Source organism: Carassius carassius, chromosome 9 (assembly GCF_963082965.1).
Source record: "Carassius carassius chromosome 9, fCarCar2.1, whole genome shotgun sequence".
Taxonomy (NCBI): domain Eukaryota; kingdom Metazoa; phylum Chordata; class Actinopteri; order Cypriniformes; family Cyprinidae; genus Carassius; species Carassius carassius.
In genome coordinates, this window is record NC_081763.1 from 31538922 (window position 1) to 31563387 (window position 24466).

The 24466-nt window shown below is 37.0% G+C and overlaps 1 protein-coding gene across 1 annotated transcript; it reads left to right on the plus strand.

Annotated features, from left to right (window-relative positions):
- Positions 1–9843: 9843 nt before the first annotated feature.
- On the plus strand, positions 9844–16360 carry LOC132149615 (uncharacterized). The gene is made up of 16 exons (XM_059559002.1): positions 9844–9975; positions 10360–10707; positions 10797–11144; positions 11793–11891; positions 12036–12122; positions 12289–12381; positions 12583–12651; positions 13096–13188; positions 13515–13667; positions 13852–13929; positions 14268–14363; positions 14548–14631; positions 14862–14957; positions 15053–15151; positions 15295–15332; positions 15475–16360. The coding sequence occupies exons 1-16, from the start codon at positions 9930–9932 to the stop codon at positions 15619–15621; spliced, it is 1974 nt and encodes a 657-aa protein (XP_059414985.1). The 5' UTR covers positions 9844–9929; the 3' UTR covers positions 15622–16360.
- Positions 16361–24466: the final 8106 nt, after the last annotated feature.

Genomic DNA, 24466 nt, shown 5'->3' on the forward strand with positions numbered 1-24466 from the left:
TATGTCCCCAAGGTGCTCTCAACACCGTTCAGAGTGCAGGTCATCTCGCTGTCAGCCCTTTCCTCGCAAAGCGACGAAAGCAACGCGAGCTTCATCTGCCCCGTCAGGGCTCTCAAAACCTATATTGCGCGCTCCGCCTTATTCAGGAGGTCGGACCAGCTCTTCATATGCTTTGGTGGGCGCACCCGAGGTCTCGCCACCACGAAGCAAAGCCTATCGCGATGGATAAGTAGACACTATCTCGCTGGCTTACAAATCTAAAGGCCTGCACTGCCCGTTCGGCATCAGAGCCCATTCCACCCGAGGTATGGCCTCGTCATGGGCGTGGTCCTGCGGGATACCACTGGATGATATCTGTGCGGCGGCAGGCTGGGCCTCTCCGTCCACATTTATTAGATTCTATAATCTGCAAGTCCCTGCCCTGCAGGCCAGGGTACTTTCTATATAGACGTGCTAAGCCTTATCACGTCCCCCTTTTTTCGCTCCCTATATAAAGCTCACTAAGGTTGGCTGTTGGGACTGGGATTTCTCCTGCTATAAAGCCCCGGGCTCTCGCCTTGGGCTGTGACAGGTCGAAGTTCCCGAGCACGCACGGCGTTTTACATTGTGTTCCCATAGCGTAAGCTAGCTTACGCAGTACGAGAGTACTCTCGAAAGGGAACGTACTCGGTTACTAGCGTAACCTCGGTTCCCTGAGATGAGGGAACGAGTACTGCGTAACCTGCCGTGCTATGTGCTCCGGGACCGGGTGATCGCTTCAGTCGATTTAAAACCTGATCCCTATGGTGAAGCGGTGGCTTATATAGTTCCAGCCACGCCTATTTTGGCGCGCTCTGACGTGCTCTGGATTCGTTCCTCTCCGTCGCCTCACCATAGGTTGCTGCAGTTGCCGCAGCACAGCCAATAAGCGCACGAGCCGCTTTGCTTGGGTCTGCTGTGCTGCAGCACTGCGTTTTACATTATTTAAAAATTAAGGATGATTTTTGGCCTCATATTCTCGAGAAAAGGGGACCTTTTCCCATAGCGTAAGCTAGCTTACGCAGTACTCGTTCCCTCATCTCAGGGAACCGAGGTTACGCAAGTAACCGAGTACGTTCATTTTTAAAAGGGGTTTGGCTACAATAGCGAAAAGCATATAAAACCTAAGCAAAAACTCATAACTTTACGAAAACATGTCTGAGATGATTCCGAACAATTTTGCTAAATTTCATTGAGATTGGACCACAGATGGCGATATAACAGTTAAAAGGCCTAAAAAAAACAAGATTTAAATGGTAAATGGCCTCAAATAGGTTAAAAAAGCTCATATTCACACAAACATTAGATCTTCATGTATGATAGATCTCCTCATTCTGAACAACTTTGCCTCTGGGGCCAATGTTGTCAATTTAAATGTTAATTAAATATTCACGATTAATTAAAAAGGCTACTTTTGCAAAGTAGTCCAAGAGTTTCAGCTAAAGATCAATAAAACCACTGCAGTGTAATTCTCTATAGTGTACCCAAAGATTAAAAAAAAAAAGTCCCACAAAGTCCCAAAACTGTGTAAAATAATACATAATTTCATTCTAAACAACCATGCAAAATTTAAGAGATTGGGCAAAAAATAACACCATAATAGTTATAAAGGTTAAACACAGTGATGTATGAGAAATCGCAATTTATAATGGCAGAGGAAGACAGCTAATGGGCTTATTAATGTCTGAAACAGTATTTTTTAACCAATTTATTTTGGATTCATTTGGATGCTTAAACATTATACAATCACTGTTGTAACATTTTAAATCTAATTGATTCAAAGTTAACCATTTTGTTCATACAGATATATCAGTATTTACAGTTTTGTTAGATTAATCATTTAATTTCAGTGTGTGTCTGTTAGCCTATTCTCCATTTTGGCTATGTTTAAATGTCATCCATACATCCAGGTTTGCCAAGACCAAATATTGCTGCTTGCAGCTATATTTACAGTTACAGTACAATTCAGCCAGGGAGTGTGGTGTTTAAATCGTCCATGACAATGAGGAACAGCTGATGGTGTAATAAGTGACAGGTGTGTGGAGACACCCTTCGCTGCAGACTGTAGCGCGGTGACGTCACGTACGTACGTCACGTATGTACGTCACGTATGTGTTTACCGCGCATGCGCTTGTAATTTGCATTGCGTGATGACGTTAGTTGTTTTCGGGTCGTGCGTGCATTAAAATGATGCGCATACTTAAAAGAAAATTCTAATAAAATGTTAAAGTATTAAAGAACATTCAGGTGTAAAAAAGACGGGAAAAACAACTATGTTTAACCATGTTTCATCTGAGGTAAAATTATACGGAATTAAAGTTTATTCTGTAATATCTGTGTATCTTACAATATATTAACATTCTGTTGCACTTTACTTCACTGTGTATAATGTAATATTACACTTTAATGGCACCTTATATTTCTTATTGAGCTAGTCAAAATTACAACAGATAAAGTAGCCTACAGTCGTCGGCACTAATAGTGCAGATGGTAAAACGTGTGTTGTTCACAATGTGATACAATCGATCCGGTCCGAATCTGCCTTTTTTCCCTACCTTTTCAAATTTCAAATCACATCAGAAAAGCATTTATTTTAAACAAAAACGAAGGAAATAATCAAACAGTTTTGAAGGAGGGCTTTATTGTCCTAATATGGTGGCATCCATTTAATAATTTGAATTAAAACTATAATTTACACTCATTATTGCATACTCTTTTATAATGTACTACAATACTGAGGTGCAAATAATTGCCACTATTTGCAATAAGTAATATAAATAGCAGAAAATGTTAACATAGTATAAATAGAATCTAGCCATTTGCTCTAAGTGTAAATAGCCACTGCCTTTCTTATTTTAATCTTTCTTTTGCTTTGGTTCTTGTTTATCTATTTTTTAACTATAAATTTGGACATTTTTCTTTTGCTTTGGCAATTCTGCATGTGAAACATTTGAGCCAGTAAAGTAGTTTTAAGTTCAGTTGACTACATACAGTATATTTTCAGTGTCTGCATCCCATTTTATGCAAGGTGCCTCCAAAAAAACCAAACTGATGACAGTGATCTTTTTTTATTTATTTCAAAGAACAAAACAGAAAATATAATTGTATATACAAATATAGATTAAGACTATAGACATGACACAAGAAAAAAAAAATCTGAAATTCACCTCCATCACTGATAAAACAATAAGTCAAGTAGTAGCCCTCAAATTCTTTGAATGGATAAAACCCACACAGGACTCTCCTCCTGCGATTCCTCACACAGCCAGGTGGACAGTCTTTAAATATCTCACACCCGAGGCACTGGGTCAGAGAACATGACGCCCGGAACTCAGGTTGTTTTGTTCAGACAATGCACTCCAGTTCAGGACACCTAATTTACATAAAAGAACAAACAATACTAAAGCAATATTAAATCATTTTGAAGAAAGGCAGAAGAGCCATACAAGGACAATATTTTAAATGTATTTTTAAATATATTATAGCATGGTGTTAGAAAAAGCTTTTGCTTTGTCTGTAAACTACCTAAGAGATTTAATTTATAACCAGCATTAACATCAACTAAATTAATAAATTTTCTCAAGTCAAAATTTAGAAATTTAGAAATAAAATTTAAAATTTTATTTTACAGTTGAGGGCTATACAGTCTGTCAGAGAAAGAAAAACAGATAATTACAGTACTCTAGCCACATGAAGTGGGTCTCTTCTCTGAATTTCTTCTCACTGACAATGTCCCCAAAAAGTCATATTAAGACATATGAAGGTCAATTTAAGAGGTAACACTTTACAATAAGGTGTCATTGGTAAACACTAGTTAATGTACTAACATGAACTAACAATGAACAATACATGTGTTACAGTATATATTCATCTTTGATAATGTAAATGAAAAATATTACAAATATGATATATTTTGCAATGCATGCAACCATCAACCCTTACGAAAGGAAAATATATTTACCAATATATTTCTTAAAATATATTGTGATATATTGTAATATATTATTTTCCCTTTCTATTTTCTAATATATTATATATTTGAATACATTGAATAATATATTGATGATACATATATCATATATTGCAAAATATACAAATGATTGCCGCTTTCAATATATTGCAATATATTGGAAAAAATAAATATTAAATCCCATATATAAGAATATATGCCTAATATATTACATGATATTTTCCAATATACTGCAATATATTTTTGTTTCATACGGGAATGGCATTACTAACACATTAATAAAGTCTTTCTGCTCTATTTTGAGACATCTTTAATGGTTCATTTTTGGCGAAATAAGACTTTGAAAGACCAGCATTCGAATACTATATCATAAAACATGTCATAAGTGTTTGAAATCGCACAAATGTGCAATGACACTCTCTATGATTATGACCAAAGCATTATTACAATTAAAAGCAATTTAAACGCAAATTTTTAAGAAAACAAAAGTAATATTTCATATCCACCATACCTTACGAACATCCGGAAGTGAATGAACCTGGATATGCGCATTAATGACAGTCAGTACGGCGCGTACGGCGCACAATCGTATTTACGGTAAATACATATACGTTACTGCGCATGCGCGGTAAACACACGTCACGTACATACGTGACGTACATACGTGACGTCGCCGCGCTACAGTCTGCAGCGAGGAGTACTTGGGTGTGTGGCGTCTGGGAGGACGGGAGATGTTGACCTCTGGTGATGTGAGGGAGAAATGCAGGGCCCGGACTCATGACAACATCTGTGGAGTTTCCACAGATCGATGGAGAAAAGGCATCATAAAGATGGTCAAATAAAGTGCAGGATGATCTGGGCAGAAGATACAGGAAGAAGAAGAAAAGCAGGGCTTTGAGAAAGGTCAAACTGACAGAGGATCCATACCAACATCATCCTGATAGTTCACATTGCAGTGATGCAAACTATCAAGTAACTGAAATTTGCTATATACATAGATAATAGTGATTGTTCTCTGAACATTCTGGCAAGGTTTTCTTTAATTTATGCACCAACGTTCTTCTACTAACATTCATAGAAAGCAAGATTTGTTATATTATGTATTATAGGCACTGTTGGGAACGTTACTTTAAAAAAATAATTAGTTATAGTTACTCACTACTTGTTCCAAAAGTTAGTAACTGAATTATTCTATAATAAAAGTAACTCGTTACCAGGGAAAGTAACTATTTGCGTTACTGTTTAAAAAAAAAGTTGCTATATGTCAAAGAATTTGTATTTTTTGAGCAGTTTTAACAAGTCAGTTGAAATGAGTAGAACAGACAGGTGTTCAACATAACTTTCGATTTGTATTGCACGTCAACAGACAGCAAGAGTTTTATCCTGCACTTCAAGTATTATCTTTGTAAGAAAAGTGTTTTTGGCCACTAGCTGTGTAGATGCGTGTGTCGTTGTGAGATGCTTCATTAAATTAGAGTTGCTTACAACGGATGTCGACAAAGTCTTCGCTCCTGGACATAATGTACACATTACATGCACGTTCTTGCCTTTGACCACAATGAATTTGAAGTAGTGCTTATATCTCCACCTTGAAAATGCCAACTTTTCATCGGATTGCTCCTGACTCGCCATCTCTGCTGCTGCTGCGAAGCTGTTGCTTGTGTGTGTGTGTGGCGCCGCTGGCGCCAGTGTTGCCAGATTGGATGGACGATTTCCAGCCCAAAAGCTCACAAAAACCCGCCCACTCCAACAAAAAACCGCCCAAAACTTTAACTAACAAAATAATGTGATAGAACATGTCAGTCAAAGGTGTTAAGAGCCATTTTAACTCCTTAAAACTAAATAATAAATAATAACGTTAGATAAATTTCCCATGGATCAAATGGTGGCAAATACATTAAAGACAATTACCGAATATGATTAAAATAGGTTATGCAAGCAGTCACCGTCAAAACATTTGATTGATTTACAATTGATTTACCGATACCCTCGAAAAAACATATGCATAATTTTCAATGTCAACAGTCAGAATTTAAATGCATAAGTGTCCAATATAAGTGATAGGAAAAAGCAACGTAATTAGGAATTTCACACTTGTTTGTGCACACATATAACAGTCAAAACTGTGTTGTCATTCATTGATAAATACTGTATGAAAATTAACAACAACAATAATCGCCATCCGAATCCATGAGTTTATCACTGAGGTGGTATGTAAATTTATTTTCACAGCGGTCCACATGAGAAACAATACCGCCCTAATAGGGGCTTTAGTCTTTTGTGAAGTTCATATTGTAGAACATTACATTTGCACAGTCAAAACTAAGAAGATATACCAATCTGTACTGTTTAAAAGATAAAAGACAAGATCGTTTAGATATAGATTAGATATAAATAGATTATGTTATAAATTAAATAATTTAACTGTGCACTATTTTAGGAGTTGCAGTAGGCTAATATTAGAGTCTTGGTGTCATCTTTCCCTCAACAGGTGTAATTCACGTTTTGAGTGTTAAAACACTCTCCCACTCTTTAACATGTAACATATATTTAGGCATTATGATCATTCATACAGTTCATACATTTAAAATTAGATCCGTTATTGCTCATGAATCATCACGTGTGTCTGTAGATCACTAGTGATTGGCTAAAAGTACGGCCGCGACGTCCACATCAGCATCAGCACCTCTGCACTGCAGTTTATAACAACGTGATGACTGTTCGGATGCAGTATATGCACACTTGAGCTTGTTTGTTAGCCAATTAGCCTATACAATTTATATTTTTGAAAACCGCCAAACTTACCCCAAACCAGCCCAAATTTTGTCCACCTGCCCAAGACAATTTCTACCCGCACAATCAAATTCAAAACCGCCCAATCTGGCAACACTGGCTGGCGCGTGTGCTGGCATGTGTGTAAAAATACTGGCTCTGATTGGCTAGCATGAAACACATGACTCTGCCTTAGCCAATCATAATCGCTTATCTCGTTATTAACCCACCTCCTCACTCGCTGTTTGAGCCAGGGTTGCGTTCGGATTATACAGTTTATTCAATCAATTTATAGTAACGCACCGCATTTAACGTCCAATAATGTTAACGGCGTTGTAACGACGGGAAAAGAAATTAGTTAGATTACCCCGTTACTGAAAAAATAACGTCGTTACCTAACGCCGTTCTTTTAAACGTCGTTATTCCAAACACTTATATGTATCTAACTGTCTATCGCCCTACACCTAAACTTACCCCTAACGGAAAACATTGTGCATTTTTAGATTTTCAAGACTTTTGAATGTGTCCTCATAAACCACCTCCATATTGTAATGAACCTGTGTCATAGGCTACCATTCATGCCATTATGCAAATTTATAAACCATCCAAACCAGTGCACAATTCTTATCTCTGCTACTCCATTGTGACAACAGGCAAGTTTTTGGCCATGTTGACACATATTCTTATGAGTTTTTATGGCATTGTATCACATACTGGATACTGCACTACTTTTCACTTGACATCATTAGAAACTCTGGACTCTGGCTGCTGCTAATGTTGGTTAAGTGAATTCAGAAAACCATTTTTTAAGAGTATGCTCAGTAGGCTACTGTAATTAAAATGCACAACGATTGAAAAAAAAGTCCTGCAAAACAATCGTCAAACGTTGATGAGGGAGCTCTTTGTCTAATATAATACTTCAGATAAAATGTTCATTTCAAAGGGAACCTTTCTTTTAAGCATATTGTATCACTATAGGCCATTTCTTGTGGCTTACAATTCTCTTGCCTGAGACATTCTGTAATACAAAAGGGCTGCGTGAGACCTTCTCGGCCTTATCTTCCCAAAGACAAGGCATTCCCATGACCCACTACTAGAACACTAGAACACCATTAGATGGCTCGATAACAACACCTTTTTTTCAGTTGACTAAAATTTAAGTCAATCAAATGTTAAGTGAAGTGACATTCAGCCAAGTATGGTGACCCATACTCAGAATTTGTGCTCTGCATTTAACCCATCCGAAATGCACACACACAGAGCAGTGAACACACACACACACTGTGAGCACACACCCGGAGCAGTGGGCAGCCATTTATGCTGCGGCGCCCAGGGAGCAGTTGGGGGTTCGATGCCTTGCTCAAGGGCACCTAAGTCATGGTATTGAAGGTGGAGAGAGAACTGTACATGCACTCCCCCCACCCACAATTCCTGCCGGCCCGGGACTCAAACTCACAACCTTTCGATTGGGAGTCCGACTCTCTAACCATTAGGCCACGACTTCCCGATAAATTTTTTAATCCATCCATAAATTTGTTAATCCATAACATTCAACCATTCTGGAAAGGGGTTCATTCTGCATCCCAGGAGATAACAATTCTTAATGCGAAGCATTAATAATACAGCATGATTTGCTATATTATCTAACTTCATTAAAACTGTGCTATATTATCTAACGTCATTAAAACTGTGCTATATTATCTAACTTCATTAAAACTGTGCTATATTATCTAACTTCATTAAAACTGTGCTATATTATCTAACTTCATTAAAACTGTGCTATATTATCTAACTTCATTAAACGTCTTCCATCTGCATAATACTTTTTCAAAAAACATCTTTCATTTTTCAACTCATGTTGCTGAATTTAAAGGAAAATGGTTTATGTCATCACAGATTATATAAAATGACTATTTGAAAAAGTGTTTTCAGGTTTCAGTAAATTATTACAATAGTCCAAACAGCATTTATTATCAGTTATAGGCTACTGTTCAAATGTACCATGGTAAAGATCTGTGAAGTGCTGAATGACATGAAAAGGCAGAAGCTCCATCCAGTTCTGAGTCTGTCTCTTATTTCTCCTCACCTCCTCAGCTTTTATATTGTTGTAGAGAAGACAAACACACTAGTTTCCATTTTTTATGGGGACATTCAGGTCTAATGGTTTTTTCTACTGTATAAACTGTATTTTCTATCCCCTAACACTAAACCTCACACAAAACTTCATTCTATGAGCTGTTTTCCTAAAAGTCCCACAAGCTCAAAATTTACTGGTTTTATTATGTTTGTGGGGACTTTGGTCCCCTTAATGTAGTGAATACCAGGATCTCTCTCTCTCTCTCTCTCTCTCTCTCTCTCTCTCTCTCACACACACACACACACACACACACACACATACATACACACATGTTGGTGGTTTACGTGAACTCTCCATATGCATACTGGTTTTTATATTGTACTGAAAACTGTATTTTCTATCGCCCCACACCTAAACCTACCCCTCACAGAAAACATTGTGTATTTTTAGATTTTCATCAAAAAATTAATTTAGTATGTTTTTTAAGACTTTTGAATGTGTCCTCATAAACCACCTTCATATTGTAATACCTGTGTCATACAAACATTTGTGTCCTCATAAACATAAAAATCTCGGCCTGATCTTCCTGAAGACAAGGCATTCTCATGACCCACTATAACACTAGAACACCATAACACTAGAACCACTAGAACACTAGAACCACTAGATGGCACTTAAGTTGACTAAAATTGAAGTCAATCGAATGTTGTTCTATATTATAAGTTACTGTTACTGTTTGTAATGACTTTGTCAATATAATAACATCACAGATATACAATATGAATAATTATATTTATATTTATTTTGGTGGTAATAGACTAATAAAATCTAACGGCATAGTTTTAAAGATACTTTTTAATCTTACTAAAACATTTTTAAAAAGCTGCACAGATCTTTTATTTGACATCACACTTCCTGGTGATCACGCGCCATTGTTTTGCTCTTTTATGCCACTCCTCCCCAGGTTGCATCAGATTGCAAAAAACAGAAAGCACAATAGTAACGGACGTAGAGTTTGGTCCGAAGTAGTCATTTCTTTATCATTTACACCAAAATATTCCTAATGGGAGTTTCTTCAGAATACATTTTAAGATGTTCTTTCAGTGTGTTTTGATGCTCATCTTCGTAATATCTGACGGTATGTACTTATTATTTGTTTATATTTACTGCAACAGGTTGTTAAAATGTATATTGTATTTTTTCATCACTCTCTTTACAGTCATATGGCATTTTAAAACAAAATGCATTTTTCACGATAATTACGTGTCCTTTATTAACATTTCAACATTAAAGAGAACAATTCAACGTTTAAATGCTTTAAATGTCTTCTGCGTCATATTTCCGGGTTTTGGTAGCGCGTGTCTGTTGTTGTTAATGTCGATGTCGTACGTTTGAGATGTCGGATGTTTTCTATTGTCCTTTGGGGGAAGAATTTATAGGCTCGAATTTATATAATATATATTATATATTTATATAATCGAATTTATACGATTATATTTATTTTTCTCTCTCAAACATGCAGATACCCTGGGGTTTAAGGTCCGAGGTCCCTCTGGTCCTCTGTTTGTTCCTCTGAGAGGTTCAGCCACTTTACTTTGTTATGTTGAGATGCCTTTAGAGAAAGTGAAAGTTGTGTGGAGCAGAACAGACTCAGAGACACTGGTTCATCTGTATCAAGATGGTGAGAGTCGACCAGAGGAACAGCACAAAGATTATCATCATAGAGCTCATTTCTTTACTGATCAGATTCAGCATGGAAACTTCTCCCTCCGTCTGGACAATCTGACAGCTGAAGACAAAGGTGTTTACAGATGTAAAGTTTACAGTCAGCAGCTCGCTGACAAAACTTTAGTTGAAATAAAAGATGTTGGTGAGTGAATCATTTCAATCCTACATCAGAATTTAAAATAAACCTAGGCTATATTTCATTGTGTAATATCTCTACTGTTTTTCTTTCAGAGCGTTTGCTAGTATCAGGATCAGATCGGTCTGTATCTTCATATGATGGTGAGGACGTCACTCTGAACTGCTCTGTAGACTCTCACATTAAACCTGAACACATTGAGGTTTCATGGATAAGAACCGATGGAGATATTCTGGTTCTGCTCTTCCAAAACAATGAGACTTTACCAGATTCATCAGATGAACAATACAGAGACAGAGTTGAGTTCTTCACTGCTGAAATCCCCAAAGGAAACTTCTCTCTCAGACTGAAGAGTGTCAGAACTGAGGATAAAGGAGTTTACATGTGTCAAGTGTTTGCTGGAGGACTTTCAGCCAATGCATCTGTAGAACTGGAGCAACTGGGTGAGTAACTGATGAATAGGAAAATAGCATAAACCAGATAAGCTTGTGCTTTAAACATTTTTCTTTACTGTTTGAAGAGATGTTTATTCATAAATTTAAAGGGATCAATCGCAAAGTTTGTATTACAGGAACCACTATAGCATTCCATATAAAATATTATTTAGAAAGAGCAACTCTACTTTGCAGCCTAATGTACTGTATATAGAAACTTTCCAGGTCTCTAATTCCCAAACATGGTAATGGATATTGTTTTTGTTAATGGGCCTATGGATTTTGTGATAATGTTGGAAAAAAAGTTTATTTAATAAAAATAATTTTGTACAATCAATAATGTTGTAAACTTTGTTGTATCACTTGATAAATGGACAAAAAGACCAATGTTAACCAGTGTCCTCAAGGGATTTTTTTTAATCACCTCTTTATGCCAGAAAGGTTCTTTGCTGCTCTTTTCTTTTTGTAGCACTTTTTTTTTTTTTGCCACAGAATTTTCTGTTGAGTAGAGAACACTCTACATACTGTAGAAACCTAATCAAACCTTGTATTCTAGAGTGTTACTGCAGCATTACCCAGAATTCAGTGCCTGGGATCCAGTTAGCCGTTCAGTGTCAACTTACATACACTATTGTGTAACTGCTGTGTGTTTAACAGGTTTCTCTTGGCTACACATAACTGTGTTGATTCTCTGTATTGTTGCGCCTGGATCTGCGCATCCCTCCTGGCTCGTTTATTCCAGAGCAGGAAATCAAGGTATGATTTTTTTATTATCATTATTTTTTTGGGGGGGGAGAAATAGGCTTCAAAAATGCATGCAGTTACTATTATTAATATTATTACTATTATTTATACATAATTGTAATTTCTAACTGGAATCCGTATGTATCTCCACTGTAGACAGAAGGCTGAGTCTTCAAGATTGTCTTTTCCTTTGCCCGGCTATAACTATGCTGTTGGCTTCAATCATATGGTTTGTTATTGAAGGTATTCATCAGGACTTTATCTACAGCAAATCTAGCATAGACTGTACAAGTTAATTCAGTTCTGTCTAAAGAACTGAACTTAAAAGATAAGTGATTTTAAAATGAATACACTAAATATATTTGTACGTTTCGGAGTTCTTTTTCTTCACCAAACCAATGTGTTTCAGGTTTTCTGTATGAGACCGTCTCTTGCTGTATGCTCTATGTTCTGGGGCCTCTGAGGTTGTTTTGGGTGAAACCATTAACCACAGGTTTGCCAGGTAGGGTTTTTTTTTTTTATAAAATGCTGTGTAACACTCTAGTGAGATAATACATAATACTAATCAGACTAATCAGATAATACATAATACCTGTGTCTACTGAGATTTGTCATATCTATACATTAAACTAAAAGGATTAGACAAAAATTATTATTATTATTTGTTTTAGTGCTTTACATGATTTTACAACTTTCCTTGCAGATAAAATCTTGAAGTATATCATGATTTCACATGCCGATCATGCAGCATTAATGGCAGTGATGTATTCAGGTAAATCTAGACTGTAAATAATATAGTAAACTAAACTTCATTTATCCTTAGTTTATCCAGTTGATTTATCCAATGTATTTGAATTGATTAAATTATGAAGAAGAAAAGAATTATCTTAAATATTGAGATTAAGTAAAAATGATTGTGACTTTTTTTTTTTTTTTTTTTTTTTTTTTTTTACAGTGCACGTTGATTAAGTTTAAATATAACATAGAACAGTAAAATATACTATAGTAATATACTAAACATTTAACAACAGTTTTCTTAAATAAAGTCCCTTTATTTGTTGTTGTATTGTTTCTGAAATGACTCCAAAGAGTGTTTGTGTGTCTGTCAGTTATAGTACTGAAGTAGTGTATTTGTTATTGGTTATTGTTCATCCTGCAAGCTACTTGTTATGTGTTGAACTGAATATTTATTTAAATCAATATCTATCTGTGTCAGTACTTTTAGCTGAACATTTTCCAAACATCAGCACAGTCTTCATCACATCCAGCTTTGGTTTGCTTGTCCTGATGTGTCTCCTCTTCATTACACGTGAGTGATCATCCACTGTGGAGCATTATCCATCATCCTCATCTTGTAGTAATGCACTCTTGAAAACAGAAAAAAACAGAGTTTTGACACAATTTCAGAACAATTTAGTACAAATTGCATATTTCACCCTTTTAAAATATTTGAAATTAATTGTGCCATCATTTACACCAAAAGATGAATTCACAGAATTGTTCTTGATGATTTACATGCATATAAGATTATTTTACATTTGTTCGAAACAAGCATCACTTGACATTTGCTTATTGGTGATATGCAGTAAGTTATTAAAATCACATATTTGTTTTTCATAATTTTGTTTTTAATAGAGTTAGGTAAAGAGAAGGTGCTGTCATGTTCTGGAGAGTCGAGCAGAAGGATGTTCAGTAAAGTTCAACACTTTGTGGCTACTTGTGGCTTTTCAGGGCTGCCTTCATTACAGCTCGCCCTCCTGCTCTACACTCATTCTGCCTCCGGTGCAGGTGAGCAAGAACAATTTACACTTGAGCAAAGACTGATTGAGAATTAACTGACATGCTTGAGGCAGATTCAGCTTTGTCTGCTTCTTACACACACTTCACCAGAAATAGAAATGAAAGAAGAAGCCAGTCATGCAGTTATTGTGACAGTTTAATTCTTTACTCTATCTGACTGTCTCTCTTTTAGTCTTCATCATTACGGCTCTTCCAACGCTTCATTGGTTGCTTCATCTCATTTGTATTGAACATAGTGCAGTTAAACACTGTAAGTATGAGAATCGTAATTTTGCTGTATTACAACTGCAGAAATTAATAAGTGGATGGGTGTACAGTAAAATATTAACTATATGCATATTACATTTATTAAGTTTTTTTTTCCAAGTAATGTTGAATATACACCTAAAAGTTTCAGAGCTGGTTCTGTCTCTGTTTGTACATCAATAACAAGTCAAAAATGGTTTGTGTTTCTCAAGTGGTGGTCTTAAATAGAAAATCAGTGTTTCCATCTGTATCAGCTGTTTCACATGCACAGTTTTTGGTTTTACTCAATTATTAACTATTTTCATTCTTAGCATGTTTTCACTGTTTCTTTTGTCTTTTCAGGTCTACATTGTCTGTATATATTAATATGGCTGATGATGATTGTGATGACTGCAGTAATGGGGTATTTTTACATTATGCTCTTGAGAAATGAAAAAGGTATGAATATAAAAATAATTGATTAAAATATGACGACATGTAAACAGTTTAATACATTTATTTCAATTATTAATTTTAAACATTTGTTGTTGAATATGAAATCATTTGTAGTTCTTTTTATAATAAACAAGCTATAAATAAGACTTTGCTGCTTTTTAATAAAGACCTTTTCTTTGATTTACAGCTGATGCAGGACCGGTCTGTGTGGCAGGATTTGTTCAAGCCTTGTGGGTGCTTGCATTTTCCAATGTTCCAGTCTATTATGAAAGTAAATACCGATCAGCTTCTTTGTTTTCCATCCGTTGTTTTTTTCAGTCTTCCTGTTTCATTCTCATCCATAAAGCTCAAGGTCTGGATGAGTGTTGTGATTCTGCCGGGGTTTATTATACCCAGCAATAGTTTCAGACAAACTAAGAATAATTAGTCTGAATTTGTTGGCTTGTTCACTCATACACAATTCCTTAACGAACTGCAAAAATGTTTCCCTCTGCGCTACAGAGCTTCGCATGAGGAAAATATTGTTCCTGTATGGATCAGCTGGTCTTGTTTTAGTGAACTCGGCTGCACTGATGACAGAACTGATAATGAAAGCAGGTGAGAGAACAAAACATTTGAATTAGATTCATAAAGTCATGTACTGTAGGATCAAAACATACTTTTTGTTCAAAAAAACGAATCTCCTTCCACAGTTCATGGTGTGCGTCTGCTGGGAGATTTGAGAATCGTTGTCCTTCTATCTGAGTGGCTCTTTACTGTAACACTGCTGGTTTTATCCGTTGTTGCATCATGTGAGTACGAAGTGGATTTTATCACTATGTATGAATCATCCATCATGCTGTTTTTTTTATATATATATTTCCCGTATCAATGCATTAACTGAGGGTGATCAGTTGAGACTGATCCTCAAATCCTTTTCTCTCTCACATCTCAGGGAAAGCTGCCGGAACTGAGTCTCAGAAGGCTTCTCAGGTGAGTTTGTATGATTACATATGAATTTGGTTTATTAATACAATCATTTTAAATACACTGACATTTTAAAGTGGACAAAGTAAAGAAATAGAAAGATGTAACATAAATAATTTTTGAGATACATGTTTTCTTCTGATTGCAGGTGTCGACAGATAATGGGACTCCTGATACAAATCATACAAGTATAGATATGACCCAGAAGATTGGAGAATCCCATGAAATGGAAACTCTGAGAAACGTAGCTGGGAACAATGAGGAGCATCAAGAAGAAGAGATCAACTTACAGTAAAGTGAACTGTACCGTTTAAAAGATCTGACTGAACTTTTCTCGTTGGGCAGAGATGGTATGAATCATTTCTGATGGCCATTTCTTTGTCTGCGTTATTATTAGGAGCAGAGACTGTTGCACATTATCACGGTTAGAGCTGGATGTATTTTAATATCTGTGATGTTGTGCCATTGATATTGTGGTATGTTGTTTATGGTTGTCAAACTATGCTGATTTCCATTTTGAAGTTAATCATGTACTTGAAGTGATCAAAAAATACTCAAATTTTTATATTTATATGCATTTAAATAATTTCCATGTAATATGTAAAATATTTAATTTAATGTAATCTTTGTCTTTGTTTATAGCTGACTTTTCTTCCAAAGTTCTTGAAGCACATTATTTTTTACTGTAGTACCAAAACGGGTATTGAGAAATATAAATATTCACTGTAACTGTAAGGTCAGGTGTATGTTCCTGGCTAGAATAAGCTCCAAAGTGGATCCAGAGTTGAATGTATAATATTAATGTGGTCTTCTCTTGTTTCTCTTTCACTGATATTTTTCTATGAAACATGTTCTAATCTGAGTTTTCATTCTCTGTGAGAAGTTTATTGATGCACATTGACTTCTGAGATGGTGTTACTGTATACATGACAAGATTAATGATTTTCTGCCTCATTCTTCTGATAAATTTGTGTGAGATATGATCTTTAATGTAGACCTTTTTCCAACTGTAGCAGGATATTGCTATTTATATACTGTATATATTTTTTTTTGTTTAATAGTGTTTTGTATTTTTTTTTTGTACCAGCTTCAAGCACATGATTCCATGTAGTATTAAAAATATATGTTAAAATAAACATGTGAATGGGATTCCCAACTGACCCGACTCGTTTTGCTTTTTGTCTTTGGTTTAAATTATCTTCATGTCTTGAAGATGAAACGTCTGATGAACAATGCAAAGCAGAGTACTTGTGATTTCTGAATAATTCACTGACATTATAAAGTGTGTCTAGATGAATGCACTCATGTGATCATTCTATCAATTTCTCATTAATGCAATTATCCAATCAACCAATCACATGGCAGTTGCTTCAATGCATTTAGGGGTATGGTCCTGGTCAAGACAATCTCCTGAACTCCAAACTGAATGTCAGAATGGGAAAGAAAGGTGATTTAAGCGATTTTGAGCGTGGCATGGTTGTTGGTGCCAGACGGGCTGGTCTGAGTATTTCACAATCTGCTCAGTTACTGGGATTTTCATGCACAACCATTTCTAGGGTTTACAAACAATGGTGTGAAAAGGGAAAAATGTCCAGTATGCAGCAGTCCTGTGGGCGAAAATGCCTTGTTGATGCTAGAGGTCAGAGGAGAATGGGCCGACTGATTCAAGCTGATAGAAGAGCAGCTTTGACTTAAATAACTTGTTACAACCGAGGTATGCAACAAAGCATTTGTGAAGCCACAACACACACAACCTTGAAGCGGATGGGCTACAACAGCAGAAGACCCCACTGGGTAACACTCGTGCAGTCTGGTGGTGGTGTAATGGTGTGGGGTATGTTTTCTTGCCACACTATAGGCCCCTTAGTGCCAATTGGGCATCGTTTAAATGCCACGGCCTACCTGAGCATTGTTTCTGACCCTGTCCATCCCTTTATGACTACAGTGGACCCATCTTCTGATGGCTACTTCCAGCAGGAAAATGCACCATGTCACAAAGCTCAAATCATCTCAGACTGGTTTCTTGAACATGACAATGAGTTCACTGTACTAAAATGGCCCCCACAGTCACCAGATCTCAACCCAATAGAGCATCTTTGGGATGTGGTGCAATGGGAGCTTCGTGCCCTGGATGTGCATCCCACAAATCTCCATCAACTGCAAGATGCTATCCTATCAATATGGGCCAACATTTCTAAAGAATGCTTTCAGCATCTTGTTGAATCAATGCCAAGTAGAATTAAGGCAGTTCTGAGGGCGAAAGGGGGTCAAACACAATATTAGGATAGTGCTCCTAATAATCCTTTAGGTGAGTGTATATTATAATTATATTATATACTGTATTCTGCCTAATCTGAGATGAGCAGGAAATCGTGTTCATTCCTAACTATATCAGTAGATTGACTGATGGATGAACATAAAGCCAAAAATGGATTACTAAGCCACAGGGTTGTGTTCTGATTTTATAAATGTAGCCTATGTGTATTAAAATATTTAAAAAGTAATATAATTCTGTGAATTCAATAATCCAAACACCAGGGGAAATTTTACATCAGGCAAGCGAGTGTCTTGGGTGCAAATAATCTGAATTAACCTGCTACTCTTCACAGTTTAACTGAGGTTGGTTTCAAATAGATTGTTTTAATAAATGTAATTGTTATGCATGTCTGTTCTTATGAGCTGTCTGCGTGCCCCCGAGAGGAAGGCCTGATGGTTTATACTTAGTTTTTTTTTTAACCAGCTCCGAACACCCGAGATGACTCAAATGATTCAAGCTCCGAACTCCCAAACTGACTCAAATGATTTGCGAACCCGCTTTGAACTCCCGAACTGACTCAAATGATTCGCGATCCCGCTACGAACTCCCGAACTGACTCAAATGATTCGCGAACCTGCTCCGAACTCTCGAACTGATTCAAATGATCCGCGAAGCCTCTCCGATCTCCCGAACTGACTCAAATGATTCGCGAACCCGCTACGAACTCCCGAACGACTCAAATGATTCGCGATCCCTAAACCGACTCAAATGATTTGCGAACCACAAACTGACTAAAATTATTCGCCAACCTGCTGCAAACTTCCAAACTGACTCAAATGATTCGCAAACCAGTTCCAAACTCCCGGACTGACTCAAATGATTCATGCTCTGAATTCCCAAAATGACTCAAATGATTCGTACCCGCTCAGACCTCCCGAACTGATTCAAATGATTCTCGATCCCCAAACTGACTCAAATGATTCGCAAACCCCCTCCGAACTCCCGAACTGCCTCAAATGATTCGCGATCCCGCTCAGAACTCCCGAACTGACTTAAATGATTCGCGAACCACAAACTGACAAATGATTTGCGATCCCGCTCCGAACTCCCAAACTGACTCAAATGATTTGCGAACCTGCTCTGAACTCCCGAACTGACTCAAATGTGTCGCGAACCAGCTACGAACTCCCGAACTGATTCAAATGATTCGCGATCCCGCCCAGAACTCCCAAACTGACTTAAATGATTCGCGAACCACAAACTGACTCAAATGATTCGCGAACCCGCTCCGAACTTCCAAACTGACTCAAATGATTCACGATCCCGCTCCGAACTCCCAAACTGACTCAAATGATTCGCGATACCCGAACTGACTCAAATGATTCGCAAACCCGCTCCGATCTCCCGAACTGATTCAAATGATTCGCAAACCTGCTCTGAACTCCCGAACTGATTCAAATGTGTCGCGAACCAGCTACGAACTCCCGAACTGATTCAAATGATTCGCGAACCACAAACTGACTCAAATGATTCGCGAACCCGCTCCGAACTTCCGAACTGACTCAAATGATTCACGATCCCGCTCCGAACTCCCAAACTGACTCAAATGATTCGCGATACCCGAACTGACTCAAATGATTTGCAAACCCGCTCCGATCTCCCGAACTGATTCAAATGATTCGCGATCCCCAAACTGACTCAAATGATTCGCGATACCCGAACTGACTCAAATGATTCGCGAACCCGCTCCGAACTCCCGAACTGATTCAAATGATTCGCGATCCCCAAACTGACTCAAATGATTCTTGATCCCACTCCGAACTGACTCAAATGATTCGCGATACCCGAACTGACTCAAATGATTCGCGAACCTGCTCCGAACTCCCAAACTGACTCAAATGATTTGCAAACCCACTTTGAACTCCAAAACTGACTCAAATGATTCACAATCCGAAGTTCCCATCCAAATCAAATGACACCGCCAGCGCTACTATTGGCTTAGTTCTCTAATTTTATAACATTTACTGAAATTAAGGTACGAAAAGTATGTTGTTAACAAATAAAATATCAATATTTCCATTCCGAATTGCTTTCCACGTCGAAACATCCACGAACATAACCAGGTGAGCAGATCAATCTCTCACTATTTGATTGCTCTAGTCTTTATCCACTCATCATCATCATCCACCAATCAGAACACACGAGAACTCTTTGACCACAGCTGCTGTGGTTGGATCACATGAGATTGTGGTTAATCTTGCAGATCATGACTTATATCTACTCTTCCTCTCCCTGCAGTTTGGTAATATAAAGACTCCTCCTTTGAACTCCCACCTCTTCTGTGGGTTTTATTGTTCTGGGTCTGAATTTGGGCTCCTGGGGTCTCAAAAAAGAAAAATTTTCAATCTCCAAGGTGTTATGACAACACCAGTTTTGTGCTAGTTACTAAGAAATAGTTACTAGTTACAGTTACTAGTTACTTAATTCAAAAAGTAACTCAATTACTTTGTTGATTACTTACACCAAAAAGTAATGCATTACTGTTAAAAGTAACTTTTTAGTTACTGTTTTAAAGAACTTTCTTTAATGTTCCCATTAATGCGCTTTTATGCGTTATGGTCTATACAAACACAAAGTAAAACAGAAAGTAATTTTTAAACATTATTTTGATTGAGGCAGACCAGCACAAACTGAATATTGTATATCACAAGGATTTCTGAAATAAATAACAAAACACCTGAATAATATATTCAGGAAAAACTAAAGTGGCTTCTGCATCATAAAAGCTGTTGTGTTGAGCCCTTAAAAATGTTCCTTTCACAGCTTAAGCATGAAAACTATCAACAATGGACAACGTAACACAGAACATTTTTAAATAAATAAATGAAAGCAATCTGAATTATTCAGAATCAATTTCGAGAAACATATATATATATATATATATATATATATATATATAAATGCTGTTTAAAAATGAAATCTATGTTATCATGCTAAGGAGCTGACTGAAAGCCGGCGACTCCACAGTAGAGACAGGCTGCATGTTTTCAACAATGTTTCACCTGTATGAGAAAAACATACAGAGAATCACTTAAAACAGTGAAGTGAAGTGACATTTGGCCAAGTATGGTGACCCATACTCAGAATTTGTGCTCTGCATTTAACCCATCCAAAGTGCACACACACAGAGCAGTGAACACACACACACACACTGTGAACACACACCCAGAGCAGTGGGCAGCCATTTTTTATGCTGCAGCACCCGGGGAGCAGTTGGGGGTTCAGTGCCTTGCTCAAGGGCACCTCAGTCGTGGTATTGAGGGTGGTGAGAGAACTGTACATGCACTCCCCCCACCCACAATTCCTGCCGGCCCGGGACTCGAACCCACAACCCTTCGATTGGGAGTCCAATTCTCTAACCACCAGGCCACGACTTCCACTTTGAAAACACTTTGCTGTAGACCCATTCCACATAATAATATTCATTAAAATTGTATGTTAACACGTAGGAGCTTGCTGCATGAATCTGTGAGTCGGCTACAGTTTACAAATCCACGGGAATGGATTGCGAAAGTGTGCGTGCAGATTATGAGTTCGCGAGTACAGATTCAAAAACCGAGGGTACGGTTTACAAAATCTGAGCACACGGATTGGAAATTCGTCGGCTAGGATAGGACATTCGAACCAGAAAGACACAGCTTACATTACATAAAACATAAAAGGTTTTTGTCTTTATGCTCAACTAAAGTGAAATAATGAGCATATTTCCACTTTGAGAAACTCGTGTTGCTCTCGCCCATAGACAGTAAAAGAATTGGACACAGCGACCCCATTGGAACTCAATTCAAGTGAAGCCCATTTTTAGTGATTTTTAGCACTTCCGTTTCTGACGCGCAGACTCAAACTAAGCTTGATGACGTCAGCAACCTGTCTGACAGATGTAAATCTTCTAGTAGCTGTGCGTGAAAACTGCCATCGTTAATCTTGCAGAGGCGGCGAGCTTGAGCGGGGAGTTCTTTGGCGTGAGTGAGCAGGAGTAAGAATTCTGATTAATTATTTTGTATAGTATTTTAAAATGTAACGCCAGGGCTTGTATCTATGGGCTTCTCTCTTGACGTCTCCCCGATTGCCTGCGAGCTTCTCCTCCTGTCTGTACGGTAATTTCTCTACTGTGCGACAGAGAGTCGAGTGGTTATGACGCAATCGTTAGCCTATTTTTACAAAAACTGTTTCTACGGGGCCATAATGTAACATAGAAGGTAATGGAGCCCTTTATACATTGTCATGTATCTTTAGAAATAAATAATGGACAAATGGAGTCTTTAAACGCCTCAGATCTAAAGTTATTCGCTGTCAAAGTGACGCCAAAATGAATGGGAGTCAATGGGATGCTAACGCAAGTGAAGTTCTGCTACAAGATGGCGACACGCGGCCGACTTCAACTTCCGGTCGACTTCCTTCCCGCCTGCTCTCGCCTTGACTCGCCATGACTGCCGCACATACTTGAATAAACAGAAACACGCCCACAGTGCGTCTTCGTGTTTACAGTGGTTGGCATCCACCAACCCTACAATGCGTCGCTGCTGCAAACAGGTTAGGCTGCACTTCAGTCAAAATTAATTAATTTAAAAAAGAAAAGTAACGGACAATGCACCATATGGAAACGGTAACGGAGTTAATTTATGTAAAAAGTAATTACTAATAACGCGTTACTGCCCAACACTTGTTAACATACATGGAAAAATAAACCACTGTTTCAAAATGTGTGTGTTTTCTGCATGAGTGTGTGTAATGTGCATTATAGAACAAAATGTCAAGCATCGTCAAGTTTTGAAAAGCAGACAACAAGTGTGTCACTTTTTGATTTGTATTTACTTGTTTTATCAAATTTTGATTTGTATTATATTTGTATTATACCAAATTTTTGTATTTTTGGACCAAAATGTATTTTCGATGCTTCAAAATATTCTAACTGACCCTCTGATGTCACATGGACTACTTTGATGATGTTTTTCTTACCTTTCTGGACATTGACAATATACCTTACACAGAGCTTCAATGGAGGGACTGAGAGCTCTCGGACTAAATATAAAATATCTTAAACTGTGTTCCAAAGTTAAATGTCTTACGGGTTTGAAACAACATGGTGTAAGTTATTGATTACATAATTTTGCTATCTGGGTGAACTAAACCTTTAATGCAGTCTTGCCCTCACTAACATGGCGGACGCGTTGACGTATTGCGGCAACGGCTCAAAGCAGCCAATGAGGCGTCTAGTTATTTATGTCTATGGTTTCCGACAGTTTCTGACAGATCCTGAAAATTGAAGCTGCGTGTTCTTTGATCGCCCCCTGCTGGCGGGCTGCAGTACAGGCCATAAACACCGCCCCTCCATGTAAACGAATGGGACTTGAGTCAAATTTAAAATAAATAAATAATTAAATGACGCTTCCAATACAGTTTTATCAAAAGATGGTTTTGATAATTTAAGGTAGTTGTTATTATGCTAATATATGTTAAATTGTTAGTTTTTGTGAGAAGTTTGATTTTAACTGTCACCCGGGCCCCTCGGTGGGCCCCTTACGTTTACTTCAATATATTACAATTAAATCCTAATCTAATCATGACAAACTTGAAAAGGTCTAAGACTCCTAAATAGTTATTTTACCAATCTTTTTTTGTTAAAAATTAATATTATAAAAATTAATAGATTAATTTATGGCAAGAGTGCACCTCAGAAACCTACATCATAACAGGAGTTCTTTGTTGCCTTTTTCTCTATCACACTTTAGAATATATATTATAAAATATTATATATATAATAATATATTAAAAATATATACATTTAATTAAATTCCAGGAGAGCAGCATTTGTTTGTGAAAATTGTATAACTTTAATGAAAGTTTAGAAATGCTTAGTTGCTAAGCAAAAATAAGTGAAGATCTTCAACCTAAACAATACTATATAATAATCCGTATACATTTTTTTTTTGTAATTGCTTGATCCAATTTACATTAAAAGTATAATTAAGAGTGGTAATGTCTAAGAAGTTCAAACCTCAATTTTCAGTTATATTCATAACTACAGATTTCTTAATATAATGGGTTTTATTTTTCCATAAAAAATTAAAAGCCTATTATCAAATATTATTCTGGACTGCTAGAGAAAGAGCCCTCTGCTTTTGTATCCATAACTCTCCCTCTCAAAGATAACTCTCTTAGTAACAACTAATATAACTTTTTCTTCGTCTTATCAATAATGGGAAAATTAGCTCAAATCTTCCACAAATAGATGGTAAATTACACTGCTTAAGAGACATTAATTCACACGTATCAATATTCAAATGAAGGCCTGAAGCTTTAGAGAAGATAGTTTAATATTAATAGCTTTGGGTATTTCCCCTGCATTTTTTTTTCTTTTCAAAATAGTGCTATCATTTGCTAATTGGCTAATGGTGATGTCATCTGCAACTGTAATTCCTCTTAAATTACTCTGTTTAAAAAAAAAAAAAGTACTCTGTTTAATAGAATCAGTGAGTAGTTGTGAACAGAGTAAGAACAGACACTACTGCGCTGACTCTGGCTCCAAATGACGAAATTTACCCAAGATGGCAGCGGCCGGCCATAATGAGATGCTTTGGTTTCACTTTTCTATAGTGGAAGGAATAGGAGACGCTTCGTCCATCTTTTTTTTACAGTCTATGGGAGAGACACACTTTGCTTATTAATATTAATTTGTTCATGTAAAAGTTGCTTTTCAACCATTCTATGGGGTCCAGTATAACTCAATGAATATTCAAAACAGAACGTCTGTTTTTCAGCCAATCAGTTAGGTCAACCGAGCAACGTCAGATTACGTAATTAATATTCATAAGCACAGACT